At 35.3% G+C, this 22879-nt stretch overlaps 1 protein-coding gene and 1 pseudogene across 1 annotated transcript; both read right to left on the reverse strand.

Annotated features, from left to right (window-relative positions):
• Positions 1-3272: 3272 nt before the first annotated feature.
• Positions 3273-4895, reverse strand: LOC121214575 (uncharacterized; annotated as a pseudogene).
• A 3869-nt stretch (positions 4896-8764) lies between these two features.
• On the reverse strand, positions 8765-11951 carry LOC107909687 (protein trichome birefringence-like 2). The gene is made up of 5 exons (XM_016837311.2): positions 10674-11951; positions 9973-10165; positions 9693-9883; positions 9359-9517; positions 8765-9257 (listed from the first exon to the last, which is right to left on the reverse strand). Exons 1-5 carry the CDS (start codon positions 11576-11578, stop codon positions 8924-8926), a joined length of 1782 nt encoding a protein of 593 aa, XP_016692800.2. The 5' UTR covers positions 11579-11951; the 3' UTR covers positions 8765-8923.
• Between the last annotated feature and the right edge of the window lie 10928 nt (positions 11952-22879).

A 22879-nucleotide genomic window follows, 5' to 3' on the forward strand; every position in this document is an offset into this window, starting at 1 on the left:
TAAGATCTATGGTTTTAATCCGCTCTTACTGCAACTTCAGGGAGATAGGATTATTGACTTTAATCTACTCCACTGCAACTTCAGGGAGATAAAATTCTCAATCTGCAACCTATTCCCCTATTGACCAGGGAGATAGGATTTATAATCTTCAACCTATTCCACCGCTGACTAGGGAGATAAGGCTGGGGACTTCGATCTGCTCTACTACTATTTAGGGAGATAAGATCTGTAATTTTCAACCTACTCCACTACTGCTCAGGGAGACAGGATTCACAATCTTTAACCTATTCCACTACTGACCAGGGAGATAGAATTCACAATCTTCAGCCTATTCCACTACTGCCTAGGGAGATAGGGCTGGGTCATCGATCTGCTTCACTGTCGGTGTAGGAAGGCAAAATCTACTATTTTTAACCTGCTCCGCTGTAACCCAGGGAGGCAAGGTTGGTGTCTTTGATCTGCTTCGCTGTCAGTGCAGAAAGGCAAGATCTGCTATTTTTAACCTGCTCCGCTGCAACCCAGGGAGGCAAGGCTGGTGTCTTCGATCTGCTTCGCTGTCGGTGCAGGAAGGCAAGATCTGCTATTTTTAACTTGCTCTGCTGCAACCCAGGTAGGCAAGGCTGGTGTCTTCGATCTGCTTCGTTATTGGTGCAGGAAGGCAATATCTGTTATTTTTAACCTGCTCCGCTGCAACCCAGGGAGGCAAGGCTGGTGTCTTCGATCTGCTTCGCTGTCGGTGCAGGAAGGCAAGATCTACTATTTTTAACCTACTCTGCTGCAACCCAGGGAGGCAAGGCTGGTGTCTTCGATCTGCTTCACTGTCGGTGCAGGAAGGAAAGATCTGTTATCTTCACTGGTCTTCTCTCTGGGGAACATGACCTGTATAATGAACCTAATTATGCCTAATGATTAGGATGGCATAAAATGAATCAAATGCTCCTAACTAGACATGTTTGAATGGTGTTTGCACGAGTGTGTAATTTTTTTTTCGAGAATGCTCCCACTTAAGTTGTCATTGCTCGAAGTTTATTAAGGCTTTAACATTGATGTGCTACAATGCCTTCCTGTTTGGCTGACTTTTCTGAAGAAACATTTAGTCAAGTTGCCCCCCACTGTAGACCTCAAAGTTCAATCCATTGGAGCGCAAAATTTGTACCATCATTCTTCCACTGTAACCCAAGGGTAGAAATATATGACTTTTCCTTAATCCTCTCCTATCACAGTTCAAGGATATAGGATCTAAATCTCTCTGGTCCCTTACACCATTCTCAGGGTGTCGTACCAAAGGCTCATGCACAAACAAAGGCTTTCTTCTCCGAGGAAACCTCTTCCCATTGTTTGTGATCATTGCTTACTTGTTTATTTAAGCTTTTTCATCAACACGACATCTTGTCATTTTTTCAATCAATGTTTTTGACAACAAAATCCAAATAGAAAATCCTAATTTAGACTCTTCCTTTTCAGATTTCCAACCTTTAAACATGGCACGTTCTAAACAATAGTCCTGTTTTAGGTTCCTGTATTATTTAGAAACTTCTAGAGTAATGTGCAAAATATCCTTTGTGAAAGTTTTATTAGTCCATTAATCATTATTCCAATGCAACATGCTTGCGAAAAAGTCATAACAATAGATGAGAATACAATTGGTTTTGAGCATAGCTCGAAAGGAATAGATTATCAAAAATAGTAAACAAAGAAATTGATTGAGAATATATATCTTGGAAAAGAATGAAATATTCTAAGAACAACAAATTCAATATAAATAGTATAAAAATTGGGTGCCACAGATATCGCAGCTTGAGCTTCTCTGTACAAACTTTCTGAAGACCATTCTGAATTTGACATGTGTTTAGGAGATCTACAGTACTTCGTCGATGTCCCAAGATGTCGCCTACCCTTTTCTGTTGATTCAGGTATAGCAAGATCACAACATGCCTCAATCTGATCAAAATTTGAGCTGCTCTGATCACCTCATGTCCCATTCTGATCAAAATTTGAGCCGCCCTTTTCGGGTTTTCAACTCAAATCCCCTTTGGTCTTAAGGCATCCTTTGCGGATTTCACCTTGGCCTCTCTTTTTTTTTTGAAATATTTTTTGATTGAATCTGAACTCATAGGATTAGGCATGTCCTTGTTATACCTTCTGATAAAAATTGACGCTTTTCCAGATAAGACATTCTACATAAGGTCCTTCCTAGCTTGGGATAAAGTTCTTTTTGTATAGGAAAGATCTTCTTCAATATCAGGTCCCTCTCAAGGAATTCTCTAGGGCGGACCTTTTTTGTGAGCTCACATCATTTGCTTTTAGCGCATTTGACCATGATGGATAACTTTGAACATTCCTCTTCAATCGGAATTGGATCCAAAAACTCAAAGAGAAAGAATCTTGTCTTCAATAGGCAAAATCGCGATAGGCCTAAGAGAAAGGCATTGCCCCGGTGAAGTTTTTTTTTGGCAATATGGCATTAATCGTGAACAGACTGTAAACTTTTGATATTGTGCTGTTGTTCAAATTTAGTACATTGTCAGATATGATCCTTTTGACGTTCCATACTGACATATGATTCTTCACGAATTTGCTAATTGTCGACTTTGTGACATTAACATATGAAGCAGCTTCCACCCATTTAGTAAAGTAATTGACGACCACAAAGATGAATCGATGACCGTCAGATTCTTTTGGTGAGATCGACCAAATGACCTTCATGCCCCCCATAAGGAGAAGTCATGTATCCCAATGATTCTTTGTAGGGTAAGATCCATTTCTCGACTTGTTCTACCATCCTTAACAAGTCCGGAAATAGGCTACAATCTATGTCATATTCAAAGTCATGAGATCCCTCTAAACACATGTCTCGCTCAAAAGGAGATTCTGAGTCTGTAACAGCGTCACTCATGTTGTTGATATCCAGGGACCTATTGTAGGTACAAAAGATTATACAAAGAATGTATGATTTAAGAATCTGTACAGTATGATTATGAATGAAAGATTTATTTGGAAGATAATCTAATGGAATGAAAGAATAAAAAATAATTAGTCATAAAGAATGAAAGAATATTGACTTAAAAATGATCGCAAAGATGCATTTCATTAAAATAATGACGTTCAGACATTAGTCTATTTCACAAATGAGTTCTTATTGCTTCTAGGCTGAAAGCAACAAGTGTGTTCTGAATATTACTCTAAGTAAGCTCTAAATACTACAGGGATTTCTTCTGCAGTCCGATTATTCAGAACACTCCCAAGTTTATAATGGTGGATATCTAACAAGGTCATTTTTCAATTATTTCTTCGTATATGACATTGATGTGAACCCTTCCCAACACCTCTTTATTCATTGCATTCTCCCCATTATCAATGTGGTTGGGTAGCAGATTTTTTGCACTGAAGGCTTCATCGAACTTGACAATGCCTATATCAATAAATCTTTCAACTATCTTTTTGAATGCGGTGCAATTTTCTATCGAGTGCCTCGTAATTCCTGCATGGTATTCACACTGAGCATTCGCGTTATACCATTTAGGAAATGGAGGCAACATTGATTTCTGGTAGAAATGGGACACCATATGTGCATTAAATAGGCTTTGATATAAGTCGCGATATGACATTGGTATAGGCGTGAATTGAGGCCTTTCTGTATTTGCCTTCATGTAAGATTCTCGCTTTAAAGGGTTCTGATGGCTGGTGATTTCTGTCTTTGGCCGACCCACAGCGATTGGTTTTGAGTGGCCCTTGTTATATATGTTTGCATTATTCCCCTTATTCCCCTTCTTCCTTGAGGCTTTTACAGTATCTAGGTACTCTACCTTCGCCTGTTTTATTCCTGCTGGATTGTCAAGAGCAACAGGATTAGCTAAATTGGATTCTGGGTCTGTCAGGCGATATACTGGTGTCGATGTATCAGTCGAATATTGTCGGGATCTGATAGTAAAGAGTGCCTTTTGTGGACATGCGTCTGGCTAGGCCTGGACACTTATCGAGGTAAAATCTGGGAAATATACAGGGTCCTTATTATCATCCCCAAAGTGAACCGCTGGGCTTTTCCCTTTTTCTACCCCTTTACCTAATAATTGGGTTAGCTGGCTCTTCATATTTATTTGGAATTCTAGCATCTGATTCTTTATTTCTTGTTGAAATTCAGTCAATTGCTCTTGCATCTATTTTTGCATTTGCTCAATTCTCTCCAATCTTTGGTCCATGTCTCCTGACTTTGCGTGGGTACTATAACAGTGTTTGGTTGGTTGGTTGGTTGGTTTCCAGATTAACTGAAGAGTGATTTAAATTAATTAAAATCTTTTAATACTTTTTAAATGCATATGAAGTAATGCAATGCATGAAATGAATGCAAAAAAAGCGTCAATTTTGATTCAATTCCATTTAAGAAAACTTTATTAGAAATTAAATTTCTTTACATAAAGTAAATTACAAATAAGACTTTGCCCTAGTACCAAGAACTCTAATCCTTCTAAGTAACAAAGCTAATTCTTGCCCTTGATCCGAATCTAATTCATATTTCACACTCAGCATGTCAGCCTGTACTGCTAAAGTCTGTATGTGATTAGCTACTTCTCGAATCTGGACCACAGCTTCTCCCATAAGATGATCTCTACTCCTAACTTGACTCTGAAAGTAGCGGAGTTGTTCATTATCACGACTTTCATTTGCTTTCAAATACTTGTCTGGATTTCACAACTTTGCAATGCCATTTCTAGCTCTTCGATTATTTTATTCATTTCTTCAGTCTTGCTTAAGCTTGCTTTCAATTCTATTGCGAGATTTCGATTTTGATACTGACGAAGAGATCCTTCCAACACGATCACCCTACCCTTTAACTCGCCATTTTCCTTTTGACTTTCTAACAAACTCTTTTCTAAAGCCTCGTTTCACCTTTGCATCTCTTGGAATTTCTGTTCCCATCTATCGACTTTGTCATTTTCTTCTCGAATTTCTGCTCGCCACTATTCTGAAGTTTTTCCTAACCCGACATTTCTCATTGACAGATGCAACTTTTTATAATCCGTCTTCAGACTACCCAGCTCCTCTTCAGCCTTGTTTTTCTCTTTCCTTAATTTCTCAGTTTTGAGCTTCTAAACGTCTATGTCTAATCTCAAGTTCGTCTTGTCTTCCTCCATTTCTCTATCTTCTTTTCTAAATCCACATTTCTTCTCTCAAAATCTTGTCTTATGATTTCCAACTCAGAAGGGATGACTCGCAAATGCTCCTCTATTGACTGGCTATTTTCCTGACTTATCTTGGGTATATTGTCGTTGATTCTCCTAACCCACCATTCATTATACTCAGGAGTTGTCATCAGACCCACAGCTAACCTCTTCATTCGGTGAGTCTGTTTCCATGCACTAGACATCTCTTGAATCTTCTTTCTATAACCATCATCTTTGTACGAAAATTCACAATCAGCTATCCCTTGGGTTGCAGGTATAAATTGCCTTGACCTATACAGCCTTAGCACCAACAATGGGACATATCCAACAGCTCATCAAATTCCTAGCAGAGGAACCCAATCGAAATTACCACATCTATACAAGATCTCATCTGGAAGCAACCAAAGAGCTCTCCACTCGACGTCCTCTTCTTGAAGATTCTGAAGAATTATGATCCACTTCTCTTCTGAAATGTCGCCTCTCCTTGGTGTGGCTACAATCTCCTTTAGTGGTGAATAATTTTCTGAGAAAACCCGATACGAAACCTTGTCAATCTTCCAAGAATGACTGTGAAACCACGCGAGTAGGAGTTGTGCACATCCGATGAATCTACCCTCTCCCACTTTTCAGCACGCACTCAATGACCTGAAGGTTTCTGCTAAAATTGTTGGAATCGGTGTAACCCTATTATCAAGCTGGTTAATATTATGAAGGTTTATTAGTAAAACTTATGAACCCACCAATCTTTAATAATATAACTTAGGAATTCGATTAGATTTAAAATAAATAAATAATAATCATACCTCAATTAAAAAAAAACATCAAAGTTCCTTACCAATCTAAAATTTGTTCGATAAATCTAATATCAAAAACTAAAATCAATATTGAGGTTAAATTTGTTAGCAACGGACTGGTAAAAGGCGGTGAGGGTTATTAGGGAACATGGGTTCGAAACTTGCTTTAGGTAATTTTATCTCTCTAGAGGCTATTGGTTTTATATACTATCCATGTTAATTATGTGGTTGGGTGGTTAAGTAAGTATTGAATTTGTTTTTTCCAGAAAACCAAAAAAAATGATTTATTCTCTAAAGTCTACATTTACCGGCATAATGAGCATACAAGATATAAAACTCTTCTTCTAATAAACATTAGAGTCTTAATATATATATATCAAACTTAATTTCATCTTGATAGATATTCACTTAATAATAAAATATTCATAAATAATCAATATAAATGTTGAGTTAATGAAGGTTTAATCTAATAATATGTTTATGTTAAAAAAAATTACATGTTCTAATTGTCATTTTTATTTATTTATTTTGGGTTGTCTTGGAATTATTTAAAAAATTTACTCCAATTTCAATTTAATTTCACAAGAATCACATAATATCAATTTTGCATTTTACCATCATACATAAATAATATTTAAAATGATTCAATGAGTATGCCATTTTTCTCTTATTTGAGAAAGAAACAACATAAGTTTAGGTTACATTTGAAAATTTCAAAAGTTTTTTGTTTAATGGAAGCAATATTCTGAATCAACTAAAGACTTAATTCGAATACATTTAATAATTTATATTACAGTGAGGGTTTATTCTTAAATAATTTTTTACTACCCACAACTTATAATTCCTAGAATACCATTAACCCAAATTTCCTTCATTATATTTTTTAAATATTAAAATGTTTATTTATCAAAATTGTCAATAGTTAATAAATAAAATTTGGTACGTCATCTATTTTAAGTTTTTGGCATAACGCAATATATTCAAACAATTATGGATTTTTTTTAATCTTAATTATGATGACTAGTTATTAATGCACTTATGTCACGAGGCTAAAACTTTAATCTTGTAATTTGTGCGTCATTAGGCGATTTATTGGTTTTAAATCCGCCTAAGTCAACCTAACTCCCATAAAGTGAAATTTTTTATAGAAATTCTCCAATGTACTAAAATTAATGCGGAAAAAAACTCAAAGACAAAAGAGTAACGAAAGAACAGAAAAGCCACACGAAAACAACACTTGCAAGTTGTTTGAGTAAATGCTCACAAGAGTATTCAATTACTATGAAATATTACAATTGAGTGATTACAAATGAGGGGGAATACCTCTATTTATAGGTGAGCTTCCCAAGTCTAACGATACAAATTGAGTTATATCGACGGTTGATATTAGAGTCTATCTACAAGATAAAAGTCCTAAGAGATTTAAACTTTATACATCTTTATCCCTTAAGATTTACAATAATTACCCTAGTAGCTCTAGTTTTACTAGAGTGTTTCACTGGGCTACTAAAACTTTAAGTAGATGAGTTTCTCCATATGTTCCATGAGTTAAACTAGTTCAAGAGGGTCAAATGAGCCCCATTTCATCAATTGACCTTCATGTGACGCTCTTTGCACATTTGTCACAAATTTTGATCTACGGCCCGTAACACTTGTATGTATATAGTATTGTACAATTTAGTTAATTTAATTAATTTTGATTTAATAAAATTTTAATGATTTTAATACCCTACAAAATGCCTTTATATTTGAATGTAAGTTAATACATAAGATAATAAATTATTATTGTTTCTCAAACATAGAGTTATAATAATATTAAATGCAAGTATAAATTGAAGATATGACACATTAATAAGATTTCTAATTTTTGACGCTTAATTGTATACTAATAATTTTTTTATATTTTTAATTATTTTGAGTTTATATTAATTAATTTTTTTTCTGATGGTACTTAAAAGGTATTCATAATACAAGCTTTAATGTCATTTTATAGAAAATTTTAATGTTAAATACCGAAGATTTAAAACATTAACTACATTGGTTACTTTTTTAAATATGATTTTGAGATATTTAAATAAACATTTAAAAAAATTATTCACATAAATTAAGTAATAAAATATATCATATTTTAATAAATACACATAATTAACCCGTGTATGACACGAATAAAAATACATGAATTGATTCTATCCATAGTAAAAAATTCATAAATAATTACTTTCTGTACCACCGAGCAAAATAGTGACACCCATAATTTTTTATGCAACTCCAAAAATTGTGGAGTCAAAGAAAAAACTCATGGGCAAAGACTTACCCACTTTACACGATTGGGGTGCTCTTCATCTTGATAAATCAGTGTTAGGATTCAGAGGAAATGTTAAAAAGAGAAACATAAGTGGGTATTTTTTTGACATTTAATTTAAAAATATATTAAAATTTGATGGTAAAAGTAGACGAATATTTTAGGAGAGGGTTCATATTATTTATATTCATAATGCATTTTTTAAATAAAAGGATTATAATGTAATCTAAAGTAGGCTACTTTTAATTCAAATTAAGAAATTTTAAAGAATAATGATGATATTTGTGATGTTTATATGAGGGATGAATTTGTAGATATCTGCAATATTTTGTGGGTTGGGTTCAAAGTTTGAGTGTTTGTTTTGTAACCTCTACTTGACAAAGGTGTATGATTAATTTTCATATTGATTATGTTTTCAGCTTAGAAATTAGAATGCATGCAAGTAACATTATTTTTCAGCTTATAAGATCACAAGTACTTGATTCTTGCTTTGAGAATTAGTGTGGTAAAATTCAAGGTTTTTCTCTAAATTTATTATCTAACTGGATTAAGGATTTCACGTTTGCTTCAATATGCTTGTTAATACATCCAAACTACATGATATTTCTCAAAGAAAAAAAAAATTGGTTCTTTTAGTTTTTGCACATAAATATTTTTCAGTTTCTCTAAATTTCCCTTCCAGCCTTCACCAGCGAAGCATATAGCAGCTCGTTCCAAGTGTCGGGTACTCCAGGCAAGCACCAATGACTGCAATCTTGAACTCTCCCTGCAGCATTCCCTTCTTGTTCCGTCTTATATTCTCTTCTGTAAATAGAAGGATGCCCGTCTTTCCTGTAATCTGTAAGCCTGCTTATATTCAGATAAATAACTGGAGTTTTGGTATTTTGGATAACATATTCTACAGCTCTCATTTTGGAAGGGTACTTGGTCAAGTAAGTTTCGTTCAAAATGGGTTCAGTTTCCTTGTCGCATTGTCCTCCTGAGTTCCACAGGCCCCCCCTGCAAGCAATAGAATGTTAAATGTTTTACACTCTTGTTATCTGGAAAAGCATCAAACCAAGAGTAACGCATGCTTATGTATGTATGAAACAGGTCCGTACCAGAAATGTGTAACTGAATATCCCCTGAAGAAAACCTGAGTTCTGCGGCTATCAACATTCTTGTCAATCCATCTGGACCATGTTGTGAGTGCCTTCTGATAAGCATTCAAGACTTTGAGTCGCGGGTAAACATAATCACCTTCTTGGTAATAGTCTTCTCTGCATGACCATAAAATGCATAAAACTTAAAACAAACAATTAGAGCTCTTACTTGGCATCATACCTATTTGTTTTTAATTTATTTTCTCAGTTTTTTTACCTCATGATAATCATGTAGCATCAAAATCCAAGGTTAAATGTTGCAAACACCCAACAAATGGTCACTAATACTTACCCTTTGGAGGTTTTCTCATGGGTCCACCAATGACCAGTGTTGAATACCATGAGATCAGCATCATGATACATTGAAGTTGAAGGATTCATCAAATCCAATCTTAGTGTCTCAATCGATCCATTTTCTCGCTTGAAAGATGATTCTTTAACAAGAAATGGGGAAGCAACAAAGTCCACCGAGCAATTATAATCCTACAAGGGCATATCAAATACAAGTTCTATTTACAAAATGCCAATAGGAACAACTTTGTTGAAAAACATAAGGATCTCTGGAAACTTGCCTCAAACCTGAAAGCATAAACCCCCTTCTTTTTAAAATCACTTCTTCCAGAAATTTCGTAAACTCGTTTCCTCTTCTTGACACTTCGGCGGAGGATACAAACCATAGACTCCCACATGTTCCTATTCAGCGAATCCCCAATAAATACCAACCTTTTCCCTCTCAGTCTCTCCAGAAAATCAGTTGCATTCAGCCTGGATGGTATTGGTGACAATGAAGTTATATACATAAGTACACTGAAAACACACGGAATTCCATTCAATAGACTCGTATTCAGAGCTTCATAGTTGAAACATATCCCAATGTCCTATGAAACATCATAAAAAGAATGATAAAACATCAAGCCATTTACCCATTCATACATTTGATTTATGGTTCATGGAGACTAATCTTTTTGGTGTTCTTAGCTGGCCCTCAAAAGGTTCGAACATGAGTTCTCCCTTGAAAGTGGGATGAGCCTTAACATTTTGTTGGTTGAACTGAACTTTAAACAATGGGATCGTTTTTGTTCTCATTACAAAATGCAACAAAAAATGTATTATTAAAACCAACCCTTAGCCATTCTACTCCTATATCACTCAATAACAAACTTCACAGATATTTATGAAACTCAAAACCTATCTTTAAGTCCCCTTGCATGATGGGTGAAAACAGGGGGAAAGCCTGTAACTAAAGATAAATGAACATCAATATAGATAATACCTTTTTAAGTTGCATCCATTTGGCTGCCATTTCCATTTAATGTAGCCTTTATCAGGCCTTCCATTGCGCTGACAATCAAAATCTTTATCAATGTAAGGACAAGAACCTGGACGATAATACGGCTTTGAATGATCATCCTTCACCCACCTACCACCAAAGAGATCACATTTCTCAAAAGAACCATTGGGTCCTTTCACAACTCGAGGATGATCATCACCACCAGGAGAGTTTGTGGTTTTATTCAATTCCACAACCTTCTTTTCTGCAACAAAATGTCCAACAACTTCCCCATTTTTTGACAAATTGGTCACATTATTAGCACCACCAGGATTATCAACAACTATATTGGCATTCACATTTTTACCAGCTAAAGTTGCACTATTTAATGTCTTGGAGAAATTCCCTAACTGTGTCTTCTCCAAAATCACTCCATCACCATTTTTGGAAACAACTGAACCATTTGCATGTTGGGCAATCTGTTGAATCCTTCCTTCCACAACATCAAAGTTTCCAGTTTTAGACCCCTCATAAGAATTCTCCAACTGGGTTCCCTCTATATCAATGTCAACCCCATCCTTCAAATCCACCTGACCACCCTCACTTTCCTCCCAAAATTCTTGCTTTTTAGCAATCACTGAAGAACCATTGTCAACTTCTAACGTATTTTGAGTATCCGCAGTAGCATTACTAACGGAAGAAGAAGAAGAAAAATGAAGTGAAACAGTGGCGTCGCTAACACCATAATACCCTTGGAACAAAGATCCCACAACAGGGCCGTTAAAGGAGCTGTTAAGCATAAGACCTGTGATAGCGATAAGAGAAACTGCCAACCCCCAACCAAGCCTGGAAAACACCTTTCTCTTGGGTGACAATTGGTCTGATAAAGCATGTTTCTTCACATCCATCGAAGGAAAAACCACCGAACACTCGCTTACAGTTTAAGTTGAGACTCGAGAGCCAAAAAGGTTTTTTAAAAAATGTGAACAAATTATGTTGTGATATAAGGTGGGAAAAAAGAGAGAGGACAGTGCGTCAGTGTGGTCCGCAGTTAACAAAGAAGGCGTAGACAAGGCTAACATGTGAACGATTTCATTTTGCTCTCTGCATTTATGAGAGACAATTATTCCCAGGAAAAGAAGAAAAAAAAACAAAACAAAAGAAAAGGAAAATGTGATGAAAATGTTGTGGGCGAAAGGCTGAAACAGGGTAGAGTTTGGTAGTTTGCCTTTGAAGGAAACACAAACAAAAGGAGGTGGGGGACTGGGGATGGAACTGTAAAACTTTTTTGAGTTCCCATTTTTGTTAATGGTGAACTGTGGAATTTACAGGCAGAGTGGAGTAAAAAGAAAGGAAAACGCCATTTTCCTTTGAGCAAAATGGGGAATTTGATAATCATAGTAAGTGAATAGTAACCTTTTTTTCCAAACGTAACGTGGGACTTTCTTTACATGGAAGTCGATTATCATATGGCTTAAGAATCTTGAATTAAGTTATTTAAATCATTGCTAAAAGTTGATGATAATTTTAGTAAGTATCAAAAACTAATTACTAATCCTCCATTCTGATTCCATTAATTAATAATAATTTTACTTTTATTAATCAGTCCCAACTCCCAACAAGTTTAATCAATAAGAAATTTCACCACCATTACTAAAGTAAATCAAAGGTTAAAAGTGTAACTAAAATTAGGGGTGTTGAAACTTCAGTTAAAATTGAATTAATCGATCTAATCGATCTAATTCGATTAATCAGTCAGTGGTTGAACTTAGTTCGATCAGAGGTCGATTAATGATTTTTTAAAATTTTGATTATCGTCTAATTCGATTCGAAATCCGATAATTAACCAAACCTAATAATTAATATTATATATTATATGTATTAGCCTATTGTCCATGCCCACCTAGGCCCCGACCACTGGCCCTCCCCCCAACACTCCTACCCAATATAAACTCAATCTAATACATTCACAAACCCAACCCGATTCTAAAAAATAAAAACAATTTAATAAAAAAAAACCTAAAAATCTTAAAAACTAAAAATAATACACCAAAAATCCCTAACCCTAAATCCCTAATATGAAATCTCCCAAAATCCCTACTACTAGTCACCACTGTCCAGCATTCACCAGGTAATCATCATTGTTCGACGTTCATTCGCCATCGACCATCGTCTTTCACACCCTAACCTAACACAGTGACGCACCTTCGAGTTCAACTTCACTCACCACCGTCCTGTTGAAAAATTGAGTTTGAAAAACACAACAGAAAATAGGTTTAAGGGAAAAACCCCACGTACTAAAGGCGACAAACCTCAATTGGATTTCTCGGCCCTTCAAACCAATTGATTTTCTATTTTCACATATTCTAGCTCAGCCTTCCCTTCTTCAACGAGTTCTCTGATGAAGTGGTGACGTATGTCAATATGCTTGGTCCTTGAGTGCTGAATAATAATCTTTGAAATGTTAATTGCGCTCTTGTTGTCACAAAAAACAGTGGCCACAGAAGTTGCCACACCATAGTCTGCAAGCATTTGCGACATCCAACTTTGCTAGGAATAGTAGCTTCCAACTGCTATATACTCTGTCTCAGTTGTGGTAAGTGAGATAGAGTTTTGCTTTTTGCTATTCTGGGAAACTAAGTTTGAACCAAGGTAGAAGCAGTCACCAAATGTACTTTTTCGATCATCCACATTTCCACCCCAATCTGCATCATTACAGCCTACCAAGGACATAGCACTATCTTTAGATAACCAAACGCCATAATCTAGAGTGCCACATACATACTTGATCACCCTCTTAACTGTTTTAACATGGGATTGATTTGGATTAAATTGAAATTGAGCACACACATTCACAACAAAGTTAAGGTTAGGCCCGCTTGTTGTTAAATACAATAAGCTCCCAATTATATTTTGAAATGTGCTTGATCCTATGAGCACTCATTCAACATCCAACTAAGTTTCACACTGGTTGACATAGGTGTTATGACACCCTACACCTGATATGGTCACCAGATCCGAATATAAAATGTCACATTTCGTTGCTGGAGCAACTCAAACTTAGTCCTCATCAAATTAATTTAAGAATATAAATTTACCACATTTTTTCTAATAAAAATTTTGACAACATCTCCTCTAGTTTCATTCAAACCCACTTGCAATTTAAACTTGAAAAATATTTCAATGCACATGTAAGATAGATTTCATAAATATAAAAGTTTACAAAAGCCTATGAACATGCCATTAAAGTCTTAAAACAAAAGAAAAATCACCAACGTTGTTGAGTTGAAGTCGGTGCTTCAAATGCTAATGACACCAATAGTAGTCTTTAAAAACCTAACTACTTGTGCACGAAAACAACAATCATACGCTTAGCATTGAATGTCTAGTGGTGCTAATAACATTTAAAATCACTACATAAATTAAGCATTAAGTAATTCACAAATTAAAATAATAATGATAAAACAATAATGATAATAAAAATAAAATAATATTCATTGATATATAAGCTAACATTATTGAACTCATTTTTTTTGCACAGTTTCCAATTCCAAGTGGCTCAAATTAATAAAAAAATTTGAAATCATTTTTTATATTTTTTCATTTTAGTCCCTCATTTTTCAAATTTAGACATAAGATGGGATACACTGGCCCGTCACCTCGGGTTTTCCAGCAATAATGGCTTAAAGTATATGTCACCCCGGGTTGCCCGACAACGATGATTGTCATAGTACTCAACCCTCTGGGAATTTGAATACTAATTCTCCCACAATCCTCTAAGAATCGAAGAGTAAAAATCAATGATATACAAATCTTGATCTTATGACATGTTAACTATATCCAAACTAGTCTTTCATCGACTTATAGAGAAATCTCAAAATTTTATGTAATTGAATCATAATCCATTATCGTACTTCATTATTTCTTAATCTTAATCGAATAACATATTGAATAACTCTCTATATAATATGTAACTATTAATTATCACACGCATATGTTGGGAAGAAACCGAACAACCGAAACAAAGCGAAAGCACAACCGGTGTTCTTTCTCTCCTTATAACTCCTGTAAAAATTATGGCAAGCACAATAGCACAAGATATGTTCTCTAGCAACCTTAATCAACCACAAATCAACTAATGCAACCACAACAAAAATAAATAGAGACACCAATATTTTTACGTGGAAAACCCCTCTAAATTAAGGGTAAAAACCACGGGACTTTAGAGTCCGATAAAGAGCTCCACTATCATCAAATGTTCAACTACAAGATCACAATATCAAGCCTACAACAAGCATTCAACTCCGACAAGGCTAACAACATGTAATCTTTAGCAAAAGAGAGAAAAATGAGAGAACATCACCAAAAACGTAGCTGCTGAAAAATGGGTATTTCCGACGCTACAAGACTCGGATGAAAAATCCGACCGTACAAAGTCAAGAACACCTTATCACCTAGCTGCTGTCCAAAAATCAGCTCAATCGAACCACAGATGGACCTTCGATCGAAGAGTTGATCACTGCTGCACCAAGCTTGAAAATCTGATTTTTTTTCTATTCTCTTTCTCTCTATTTTTTCTTTAGCTCTCTACTAAAATTTTTGCCCAACACCCGTTAAAAACCCAAAATGGCTTTTTTTTTTTGACAAAACCAAAGAAGGGACAAAACATTATGGCATAAAATATGGGTTTCCCACATAGTGGGACCCATACCCAACAAATCTCCCCCTCCAACTATGTGGGGAATGCCTCCATACCGGAGGTCAAACAACATGCTTCAAATTTTCCTCTTGGTAAGGCCTTCGTCAACATATCAGCACCATTATCATTAGTGTGTATCTTCTCAAGCTCTAACAGCTTAGCTTCAAGAACATCTCGTATCCAATGGTACCTCACATCAATATGCTTAGATCTAGCATGAAAAGTTGAGTTCTTACCAAGATGAATAGCACTCTGGCTATCACAGTACAGGACATACTTCTCCTGAGTAAAACCAAGCTCATGCACAAACTTCTTCATCCAAAGCATCTCCTTACACGCTTCGGTTACTGCAATGAACTCTGATTCGGTGGTGGACAATGCAACACACTTTTGCAGTCTCGATTGCCATGCCACAGCTCCCCCTGCATAAGTGATTAAGTAACCTGAAGTAGATCTCCTCGAGTCAATGTCTCCGGCCATGTCTGAATCTGTATACCCAACAAGAACAGGTTTCTCATTGCCGAAACAAAGTTTCATGTTGGAAGTGCCACGAAGATATCTCATAATCCACTTCACTGCATTCCAATGCTCTCTGCCTGGATTAGAAAGAAACCGACTAACTGTACCAACGGCATAAGCCAAGTCTGGTCTCGTGCAAACCATTGCGTACATCAAACTACCCACGGCTGAAGAGTAAGGAATTTTCTGCATCTCTTCCTTCTCCTTTTCTGTGGAAGGACTATGCTTAACACTCAATCTAAAGTGCATAGCAAAGGGAGTATTCACCGCTTTAGCTTTGTCCATACTAAACCTTTGAAGTACTTTCTCAATGTACCTCTCTTGTGATAACCATAATTTCTTGGCCTTTCTATCACGTGTCAGTCTTATGCCAAGAATTTGCTTTGCTGGCCCCAAATCCTTCATTGCAAAGGATTTACTCAACTCTTGTTTCAACTTCTCAATTCTAGAAGCATTCTGACCAACAATAAGCATATCATCAACATAGAGCAAAAGAATAATAAAATCATCACCAGAGAATCTCTTAACAAACACACAATGATCAGAAGTAGTCTTCTTGTAGCCTTGCTCCCCCATAACAGACTCAAACTTCTTGTACCATTGCCTTGGAGCTTGCTTCAAACCATACAAGCTCTTCTTCAATCTGCACACATAGTCCTCTTTCCCTTGTGCAACAAAACCCTCTGGCTGCTCCATGTAAAGCTCTTCTTCCAAGTCACCATGAAGAAAAGCAGTTTTCACATCCATTTGTTCAACCTCTAGGTCATAACAAGCTACCAAACTCAGTATAGTTCTGATAGAGGACATCTTCACAACCGGAGAAAATATTTCTTCAAAATCAACCCCCTTTTTCTGAGTATAACCCTTAACGACCAATCTAGCTTTGTATCGTGGAGATGAAGACTTCTCTTCTTGCTTCAACCTGTAAACCCACCGATTATTCAAAGCTCTTTTGCCTTTAGGCAGTTTCACCAATTCAAAAGTATGGTTCTCATGCAAGGATTGAAGTTCGTCTTTCATCGCTTCAACCCACTGATCTTTGCATTCACTCTCCATAGCCTCTTCATAACATTCAGGTTCTCCCCCGTCAGTCAAAAGAACATATTCATCAGGAGAATACCTGACAGAAGATCGTCGATCTCTGGAAGACCTTCGAAGTGGAACTGCTGGTGGAGCTATAGGTGCTTGTTGTTGATCATTCACAACATCATCCATGGGAGTATCAAAGTCACCTATAGTCTGATGGTCACCACTAACATCACCATGCACATCATCCTGGATAGGATCTGGTGAAGAGTCTAGGGGAACCGGATTCACATCGATCAAGTCACCACTACCTTGTGAATCCACTTTCTCCGTCTTATCAATGTCATCAATAGTCTGATCCTCAATGAAGACAACATCTCTGCTTCTCACGAGTTTCTTCTGAACTGGATCATAGAGTCTATAACCAAACTCACCATCTAGACCATAACCAATAAAAATGCATTGTCGAGCCTTGGCATCCAACTTGGATCTTTCATCCTTTGGAACATGAACAAATGCTTTACAACCGAACACACGTAGGTGATCATATGACACGTCTTTACCAAACCAAACTCTATCTGGCACATCACCTTTCAAAGGAACACTAGGAGACAGATTTATCACATGTGTCACTGTATTCAAAGCTTCAGCCCAAAACGATCTTGGTAACTTTGCATCTGACAACAAACATCTGACTCTCTCAATCAATGTTCGGTTCATTCTTTCAGCTAACCCATTTAACTGTGGAGTCTTTGGTGGTGTTCTCTGATGTCTGATTCCCTGTCGCAGACAATACTCATGAAACGACCCTGTGTACTCGCCACCATTATCAGTACGAATGCACTTCAACTTCTTCCCAGTTTCCCTTTCAACTGATGCTTGAAACTGTTTAAACACCTCAAAGACTTGATTTTTAGACTTCAAAGTGTAAACCCATAGCTTTCTTGAACAATCATCAATGAAAGTCACAAAGTAAAGTGCACCACCATGTGATCTTACTTTTATCGGACCACAAACATCTGAATGGACCAACTCTAGCAACTCTGATTTCCTATGAGGAGGATGGCTTCTAAATGAAACTCTTTTCTGCTTTCCTGCTAGACAATGAGCACAATTCTTCAGTGTAGCATTCTTTAAACCCGAAAGTTGATTCTTCTTCGCTAAACAGCTAAGCCCCTTCTCACTCATGTGACTAAGTCGTTTATGCCACAACTCAGTTGAGTTGTCATTCAGTGTCACATTCACCGTCTCTCGAGAAGTCAAAGCTTGCATCAAGTACAAATTTGAGCTCTTCTTTCCTCGAGCCACAACCAAGGAGCCTTTAGTCAGCTTCCACTGCCCTTCACTGAAGGTGTTACAGAATCCCTCATCATCAAGCTTTCCTGCAGAAATCAAATTCAAACGGACATCCGGTGCATGTCTGACATCCTTGAGAGTTAACTTTGTTCCATTGTTACTTACCAAGCTAACATCTCCCATACCAATAACCGAAACCAAACCATCATTACCCATCTTCAATACCCCAAAATCACCAGGAGTATAAGATGTGAAGAATTCCTTCCTCGACGTGACATGAAGTGATGCACCAGTATCAATCACCCAACTAGTCTCGTCGCATGCTAGGTTGACCAAATTCTGATCACAAATAACTAACAAATCTTCACGAGTAACAGTAGTAACACGCTCGGATTTTTCATCGTCATTCCGGTCGTGTTTATCACCACCACCTTTGTTCTCTTTCTTCCACTTGAAGCAATATTTCTTGATATGACCTTTCTTACCACAATGATGACACTCAAGATTCTTGTATCTCGATTTTGACTTGCTTCGGCTTTTATCTCTACCCTTTCCATCTTTGTCTCTGTTTCTCCCCCTGTTCTCGATAACCAACACCTCGGACTGTGATGTAGAACCCTGAGATCTTCTTCTAACCTCTTCATTCAACACACCACTCTTAGCCAAATCCAAAGTAATAATACCCTGTGGGGCAGAATTAATGAGTGAGACTCGAAAGGTCTCCCAAGAGTCTGGTAGAGTAGCAAGCAACCAAAGTCCTAAAATCTCGTCATCAAATTTGACACCCATACCAAGCAACTGATTCATCATACTCTGAAATTCACTAACATGGTCAGCTATAGACATTCCTTCTTTATATTTCAGCGCCATCATTTTCTTCAGCAAAAATAACTTGTTATTGCCCGACCTCGAAGCATACAAGCTTTCAAGCTTCTCCCACAATGTTCGAGCATGTGTCTCCTGATCAATGTGATTGTAAACATTTTCTTCAACAAATTGCCGAATAAAGCCACACACTTGTTGATGCTCAAATTCCCATTCTTCATCACTTTTCGAATCGGGTTTTTGAGTAGTAAAGACCGGAAGATGCAAAGCCTTCACAAACAACAAGTCCTTCATTTTATTCCGCCAAAGTTGATAATTTGTGCCATTCAACATAATCATCTTGCTCGTATTAATTTCCATAATTATCTGACACAATAACCAAGCTCTGGTACCAGTTTGTTGGGAAGAAACCGAACAACCGAAACAAAGCGAAAGCACAACCGGTGTTCTTTCTCTCCTTATAACTCCTGTAAAAATTATGGCAAGCACAATAGCACAAGATATGTTCTCTAGCAACCTTAATCAACCACAAATCAACTAATGCAACCACAACAAAAATAAATAGAGACACCAATATTTTTACGTGGAAAACCCCTCTAAATTAAGGGTAAAAACCACGGGACTTTAGAGTCCGATAAAGAGCTCCACTATCATCAAATGTTCAACTACAAGATCACAATATCAAGCCTACAACAAGTATTCAACTCCGACAAGGCTAACAACATGTAATCTTTAGCAAAAGAGAGAAAAATGAGAGAACATCACCAAAAACGTAGCTGCTGAAAAATGGGTATTTCCGACGCTACAAGACTCGGATGAAAAATCCGACCGTACAAAGTCAAGAACACCTTATCACCTAGCTGCTGTCCAAAAATCAGCTCAATCGAACCACGGATGGACCTTCGATCGAAGAGTTGATCACTGCTGCACCAAGCTTGAAAATCTGATTTTTTTCTATTCTCTTTCTCTCTATTTTTTCTTTAGCTCTCTACTAAAATTTTTGCCCAACACCCGTTAAAAACCCAAAATGGCTTTTTTTTTTTTGACAAAACCAAAGAAGGGACAAAACATTATGGCATAAAATATGGGTTTCCCACATAGTGGGACCCATACCCAACAACATACACACACATGCATATAAGTGTCTCTACATTTCTAATTAGTTCAACTAATAGAATTAAACTACTTAATGACACTATGTAATGAGTTCAAGTATATTAGCGCAAACCGAAGTTTTCACTCGATCGGCTCCTTTCCTTTTGCCTTTGAAGTGTCAATTTTGTTTTTAGCTATAATTGAAAGAATTCATTACAAATACAATCATTATTCATTCTAATATCATAGTCAAACATAATAGTAATAAGCTTACAAAGCATGTTTTAACTATGGCTACCTAAAAGTTCCATAATCCAAAATTCGTGTAACTTTCACCTCAATCGTTTTCAATTTTGATTTCACTAGTATTTTCACTACTCAAGCTATCCTTTAGCACCAGATTCAAGCAAAATCATCAACATTTTCTACCTCTCCTTCACTAAGGCCAAATATGACAAGGTGGTTTTCCATCAATTTTTTTTTTCATTTTCTCACTTCTAATAACTAAATAATCATCTCTCCTGATCATTTTTATCCAAAAACTAGCTTATTTCTCCAAGGTTTCTTACGTTTCCATCAATGGCAACTTTAACCATACTTAATAACTTCAAAAACTAATAGGAGATATAAGTAAAATAAAATTCAAAGATTCAAAATCTAAGAAAATTTTGAAGAAAAACCATAACTTATGCTTGAAAATTGAACAATTATGAAAGAAAATTTGTTCTTCTTCCTTAGCTAGGTTTGAACATAAGAAAGGCGAGATGAAGAACATATCATTTTTTCTTTACATATAATATTATATTACTTTAATAAAACAATATTATTTTAAACAAAATATTAGATATTTATTAATTAAAAAATATCATTTAAATATTATCATGAAACTATTGATTTTTTTAGTAATGGTAAAATTGTCATAAAGTCCTTTTCATCAAAATAAAAATGGAATAATTTTTATTTAGTCCTTGTATTTTCTAACTTAGACCCTAAACTTTTTTCGAGTTTCTAGTCTATTCCAAATATCTTAGCTAATAATTCTCTACAACTTCGTATCTGTCAGTTTTATCTAAAAACAATCTCAATTTCTTGTACAACCAATTGTTTATAAATCACTTATTGAAGGGCTTTTACCATAAATATACCTTTGATAATACTACTTATAATTTGATATTAATGTGGAGATATTACAATTTTCCCTCTGTTTAAAAGTTTTTTCCTCAAAATTTACCTAAAAGGTTGCATTGTATCTTTAAGTTCTCAAATCGCTTCTTGTACCTTATAATTTCTCCATAATGAACTCGTTTATTTTCTCAATTCTTTTAACTTCTCTAGCTAATATATGTATTGGTTTGTTTTCGTAAGGAGTAGGAATGGCAAAAGAGGAGAGAATTAGAGTAAAACTAAGGTGTGTCCCCTCTAAGAGGTGAGAAGGGATTTATATATGGATACATGTAAGGTGACATGTTGCGACTCTTGGTTGGTGCCACTGGTCCTTCCAAGGGTCTTAACTAGGTGAGCAATATTATATTGCTTAAGTTGTAGAGTATGATGATCGTATGGTGTAATCATCTCAACTTCTAATTTATAAAATTTTGATTGAACATAGATAGTGGCAAACTTTTTGTTTTGTTTTGTAGTTGACAAGGCCTAAATACCATGCATTGGAGTTTGGACTAATTTGTTGCCCTACTTGGAGTTTTTTTTGGATACTATTAGACTTGATTTTGAGCCCATTAAAGGAAGGCAAATAACCCATCGACAAACATAGTAGACAATAGAATCCTCAACTAATCATCTATAATACATAAAAGCATAAATTAGTTTAACAAACGAAAACTCTGTACTCTAAATTAATTAGATTATGGCATAAATACGATATTTACATCAAAGATAAATGGAACTTTGGTTTTGAGTGATTAAAAATCAAGATGTCTTCACTTAAAATATCATAAAGTATACTTATTTTTCTAAATTTATTTTTAGTTTAGATTATGCAACATTATAATATAAAAAAAAACACTCTAATATATAAAATTAATTATTTAATACTTTTTTAATTAAACTGATATCGAACCAGAACACAGCTCAAGGAACAATAGCCAATGTTGAGCATCAAGGTTATTTTAGTTATTAAAAAAAAAAAAAAGTAAACTTATGGTGGCCTCACTTCATGAGATTTAGCATATATATAAACTTAAAAAGTTCAATATTTTTGCATTTTTATAAAATTTTAGTGACAATCTTAGTCCAATTAAAGTGTGTTTGATAAATTATTGATCATTTCATTGAAAATGAATGTGTTCAACATTTTAATTTTAAATTTTGTTTGATAATATTATATTCTTACTTAATATAAAGTTTTCAACAAAAATGTTGAATATAATAAATATGTAGATGACTGAAAAATATTAAATTGAATTTTATTTTTGAAATAAATTATTTCCTCATTTTATTAAAAAAATTAAAATATTCAAAATTTGTCTTTAACTTCCATTTAAAACTATTCAAAATAAAATGAAATAAAGTATATTATTAAGATTCAAATTATGAAATAATGCATTTTCAAAAATCAAAATTTACTATTATCAAATAAAATAATTGTATCCAATACTTAATTTTTATTAAACTATTTTATAATATGAATTCAATGTTTATAAAATCTATTACTAAAAATTAATTACTTAAATTTTCAACTTATCAAGCACACCCGTAATATTTTTGTTTTTATCAAAACTTGCCATGTACA

Source organism: Gossypium hirsutum, chromosome D02, assembly GCF_007990345.1.
Source record: "Gossypium hirsutum isolate 1008001.06 chromosome D02, Gossypium_hirsutum_v2.1, whole genome shotgun sequence".
Taxonomy (NCBI): domain Eukaryota; kingdom Viridiplantae; phylum Streptophyta; class Magnoliopsida; order Malvales; family Malvaceae; genus Gossypium; species Gossypium hirsutum.

Bases quoted from the DNA above. Each gene is read 5' to 3' on its own strand.
- LOC107909687 (XM_016837311.2), bottom strand. From the start codon at position 11,578: ATGGATGTGAAGAAACATGCTTTATCAGACCAATTGTCACCCAAGAGA. The intron at 10,166-10,673 runs GTATTATCTATA...AATACCATCCAG, and splicing joins AATGGATGCAACTTAAAAAG to GCTGAATGCAACTGATTTTC. The intron at 9,884-9,972 runs GCAAGTTTCCAG...ATGCCCTTGTAG, and splicing joins TTTATGCTTTCAGGTTTGAG to GATTATAATTGCTCGGTGGA.